The 5029-nt window shown below is 47.2% G+C and overlaps 1 protein-coding gene across 1 annotated transcript; it reads left to right on the top strand.

The window, feature by feature from the left end:
* The first annotated feature begins 906 nt into the window (after positions 1-906).
* Positions 907-4717, top strand: LOC112236101 (fidgetin). The gene has a single exon (XM_024404685.2). The coding sequence runs from the start codon at positions 909-911 to the stop codon at positions 3129-3131; it is 2223 nt and encodes a 740-aa protein (XP_024260453.2). The 5' UTR covers positions 907-908; the 3' UTR covers positions 3132-4717.
* The last annotated feature ends 312 nt before the right edge of the window (positions 4718-5029 follow it).

Here is a 5029-nt window from a genome sequence, read left to right as displayed (position 1 = left end):
CATAGGATGCTGATGCACGTGTGGCTGGCTAAGTGGTGGATCAATGCAGCAGGAATGGGTGGTTTTGCAATGTGATTCTGTGTTTACTAATGGAGTTTCGAGTCGGATTAGCTTTGATGAAGCAATGTGTGCATGTGTGTGTGTGTGTGTATGTATGTGTGTGTATGGCTGTGTATCCGTGTTTCTTTTAATACTGTAAACACAATGATCTGTTTCTTTCTTGGGTATATCTGTCTTTGATAATCCCATGCTGAGTCTAAAATGACAGCATATGTAACAGCTCGTGTTTGCAAATTGAGTTTAGGACTAAACTCGACGGTGCCTTTTGAGCCCCGGAGGCAATGAAAAAAGATGGTCTGGGAAGCGAGAAAGACAAGTACAGCATGTTTCTTTCTCTCTCACCATGTAGACTGGGAAGCAGTAGGCAGACACAAGGCCGTTGTAATTCATGCCGGGCAGTGGGGTTTGTGTGATGAAAGCAACAGAGCGCTGCCTGGGAGATTGCTTTGCTGCACTCCTCGAAGCAGATTTGAAACTGTCTCGGAATGCCTTAGATGAGAGTTGGATTATAGACTGACCTGCAATGTCTATGTCATTCGGTTCTGTGCAGGGTGCATTATACTGTGCTAACCAGGTGTTGGGTCCCAAATCCACACACTGCCCATGATGTAATTGCTCAGCAGTGCCTATTTTACAGTAGAGGAAGTTAGTTGTATAATGGTATTGGGATTTGGGATATATTTGTCAGTTCATTCATTGCTACAAAGGCAACTTTTCCACCACGTTAAATGTACCAACTTCTAAACACAACATACTGACAACGCAAGAAAACTCACAACAAATAGCAACTACTATCTGTTGGTATTTTTTGACCTGTCTCTCTTTTTGTCTGGTGTTTAGGCCTAAAGATGCAGTGGACCCCAGAGCATGCACAGTGGGCCGAGCAGCACTTTGATATCTCCTCCACCACACGCTCTCCTGCACACAAAGTGGAGGCCTACCGGGGCCACCTGCAGCGCACCTATCAGTACGCCTGGGCCAACGACGACATCTCTGCACTCACCGCCTCCAACCTGCTGAAGAAATACGCAGAGAAGTACTCTGGGATTTTAGAGGGTCCGAGTGAGCGAGCGCTGCTCTGCTCCTATTCCGATGGCACTCCTGGACTCCTGAATGGACGTAAGTCAGAGAGTGAGTCCTGGCAGGAGGGGATTTACCCAATGAACTGCGCTCCAGATGTTTTATCTGTGAGCAAATCTGGAATGACAGCTGCCCTTCCCCCAACAGACGTGTCTGCCAGCATAGGTAGCACCCCAAGGGGGGCCAGCAGCCTGACCGAGCCCAGCTATTCCAGCAGTAACTGTGGGAGTCACACAGCCACCAGTCTACACTCTGGTCTGTCCTCTCAGGAATACGCTACGGGCTACAATGGCTCCTACCTGCACTCTAGTTACAGCGGGCAGACCGCCTCAGGCCTCCCCTCTCCATTGCACAATGCTGGTCTCCTACAACCCCCGCCCCCACCCCCACCACCTCCCCCTACTCTAGTGCCCAGCTACAACGCGGGGTCTCCCAACCTCTCCAACTACAATTACCCTCCGACAGGGTATCCCCCACAGACAGCTGTTGCCCCTAGCTATAGCCCTGGGGGAGCCCCACCTCCCTCTGCCTATCTGCCATCAGGCATCGCAGCTCCCACGCCCCTACCCCCCTCTACACTCCCTGGCTATACCTACCAGTCCCATAACCATGCACCAATTGCACCAACACCTTTGAATGGCAGCTCAGCCAACTCATTGAAAAGAAAAGCTTTCTACATGACGGGGCATGGAGATATGGACTCCAGCTATAGTAATTTCAACTACAACCAACAGCGCTCCTCACAAAGCCCTATGTACAGAATACCAGACAACAGCATCTCAGACTCAAGCAGAGGGAATGGATTTGACAGGAATGCTGATCCGTCATCTTTAGCATTTAAGCACACGAAGCAGCCAATATCCTCAGATCAGCAAAGAAAATGTTGCAGTCAGTCTGGCCGAGCATTAACCCCTCCCTCCTATGGATCAACCAAAAGCTCTGTGGGAGGCCTGAGATCGGGCGAGTCCTTTGGAAAGTTTGGAACCCCCATAATGAATGAGCACAGTGAAGAGCATAGACAGCTCCTCTCCCATTCCATAGCAGGGTCGGACATTGGCAGCGCTACCTCATCCAGCCACACTGCAGAGGAGCAGCTGAAGAACAGTGATGCCAACCTCGTGGAGTTGGTCACCACAGAGATCCTTCAGCCCGGTCCCCCAGTAGACTGGAATGACATTGCAGGTCTGGAGCTGGCCAAAGCAGCCATCAAAGAAGAGATTCTGTGGCCCATTTTGAGGCCAGACATGTTCAGTGGACTTGCCACATTACCTCGGAGCCTCCTTCTCTTCGGACCTCAGGGAACAGGCAGAACACTGCTGGGCCGCTGCATGGCCAGCCAGCTGGGGGCTGCCTTCCTGCGGCTCAGTGGCTCAGCCCTGGTGACCAAATGGCTGGGAGAGGGAGAGAAGATTGTCCAGGCCTCCTTCCTGGTAGCCAGGTGTCGCCAGCCCTCAGTGGTGTTCATCAGTGAGGTGGACATGCTGCTTTCGGCCCAGCTCAGCGAGGAGAGCCCAGTGAATAGGATCAAGAGCGAGCTCCTCATGCAGCTGGACAGTGTGCTGACCTCAGCCGAGGACCACGTCCTGGTGGTCTGCTCCTCCAGCAAGCCTGAGGAGATCCAAGAGTCCCTGAGGAGGTACTTCACCAAACGGCTTCTCATCCCCCTACCTGACAGCACAGCACGACACCAGATAATCAGCCAACTGCTCTCACAGCACAACTATTGCCTCAGTGACAAAGAGTTGTCACTGCTGGTCCAGCGGACGGAGGGCTTTTCGGGACTGGACGTGGCCCGGCTGTGCCATGAGGCAGTAGTAGGACCGATACATGGCATCCCAGCTTCTGACCTCTCAGCCATCCATCCCAGCCAGATGAGACCAGTCTCTTACCAAGACTTTGACAATGTATTTAGCAAATTCCAGTCCAACATATCACAAAAAGAACTGGACACATACACCGAATGGAATAAAATGTTTGGTTGCAGTCACTGAAACTGAAGCATTCGAACACGCGGGAAGGAAACCCCTTTCAGAAGGATACCATTTAGAATTCTCAGTAAACAGGAAGTGGACAAGAGAATAATACAGGTCGTGGTGACTTTAACACCTGCCGTACAGTAAAGGCGTAAAGGTAGGCCTTAGAGAAGCAGAGGCATGCTTTACACAACGGCTGGCAATCTGCACACAACACATAGAGAAATATTATTTTGATGCTTGAAACGGATGAGGCCAAGCATCGCCTACCAAGGTGCAAGTGGGTAGACTTTAACAGGATGGAACCCCTGTGTGTGTATATATCAGTTTGCTGTTCTGGAGATTTAGTTGCTATCAAGTGCCTGAAGTGGTGCTCTTTTATTTTATAATATTATCTCTTCGCCTCACAATCTACATTGATGGCATGTGCTAATATAAAAAGCTTTAATATGAGACAAAAACTACAAAATTGCTTTTTTCCATTGAAACAGTATTCCTCAACTGTGTCTGTTTTGCGCTCTCTGTGGACAGTAGAAAGTACATGTGTTACTGGTAATCTGAACCCTAATTTATAGACATCATTTATTTTGATGTTCTCTCTTTATGAAAACTCAGGAAAGTGATTGTGATATGTACAGTACCTCATAGATTGTTTCAAAGCACTAAACATTTGGCTTGCGTTTGAATTTGCATTATCAAAAACGGAGGGTTTACGGTACCTCGAAAGGCTAAAAATGAGTATGACATTGAATGTACCAGAGTGATTCTGGAGTATTTGGAAGACAAAAGGAGAAGTGTCGTGTTTTTCTTTGCAATTTCCCAAGTGAAGAATCCTATTGTGAATATAGTTTTATTTGATATGTGGCAAAGATGGAGGAATGGCGATTCTTTTATCAACTACAACACATTCGACTGGCCTTCATCGACCGGCCACAGTACATTAAGAGAACACATTTTAGGATGTAAGTTTTTGCTAAACCTCATCTGTAGGAGAAAGCATAGCATATGTATTTGTCGAATATTATCAGCAGCTTAAATTTGTATCTCATCTGCAGATAAAACTGTCCGGCCACTTGCGGAGAAATGTGTTAAGGCTGAAAACGAGCCTCATGAGGTTGAAACAGACCGTTTCCCCCAAGGTATTTCATTCCATCCCGCTGCTATTTTATCACGAATGAAAACGAAGGATTATGTTTTCTACCTCAGTTTATTCGTTTTCTCTGAAAGCAGAATCTGAGGGTATGGCAAGATGACAGAGCCTATTTCGCTCATTAAACTATGAAGCCTTTTGAGGGAACAAAAAAGCTGCCTTGCTGACAACAAAATCAGCTTAAGTTAGTGTTATGCCAGTGTCGTCCCCATTCATAGACACCTATGTACATGGAGTATTCATTTCTCAGAACATGAGCAGGGTGGTCTTGAAAAGGGGTCTGGAGACGTGTGGCCGTTAGCCCTATCTTTAAGTCCTTGTTCTAGGGTCATTTCTTACAGCAAAGCTATGTTGTTACTAACTATCAGTGTTTAGTAATGTGCCAGAAAAGGGGCAATGGAGACACAAGGCCTGATGAATGCATGAAAAAGCCTTGCATTTGTTTTTGTTTTTGTCCCCCTATAGCAGTATGAAAACTGTCAGAACGCACGAGTGCATCGAAAGGGATGTCCTACAGTACCACTGAAAAGTATTATCAGTACAGCGCAACTGCATCTTGCGTTTTAGTTCACCCGCATTTCAACGTGATATTTTCCCAATTTGTGTTTCATACGTCTTATATTTACATACGTCTTAGATTGTTTTTGCTCTTACTCAGCTTATTGTGTTTACAATGACAACATATATATTATTGTTCACCTCCAATGGCGGCACTTACTGAGCAACAGGAGGCTGTAGAATCACTGGCTGTCAATGACTGTTTCAT

The sequence above is a fragment of the Oncorhynchus tshawytscha genome, linkage group LG03 (assembly GCF_018296145.1).
Source record: "Oncorhynchus tshawytscha isolate Ot180627B linkage group LG03, Otsh_v2.0, whole genome shotgun sequence".
Lineage (NCBI taxonomy): Eukaryota > Metazoa > Chordata > Actinopteri > Salmoniformes > Salmonidae > Oncorhynchus > Oncorhynchus tshawytscha.
The sequence above is the reverse complement of the archived record's forward strand: the minus strand, read 5'-3'. Positions and strand labels throughout refer to the sequence as shown.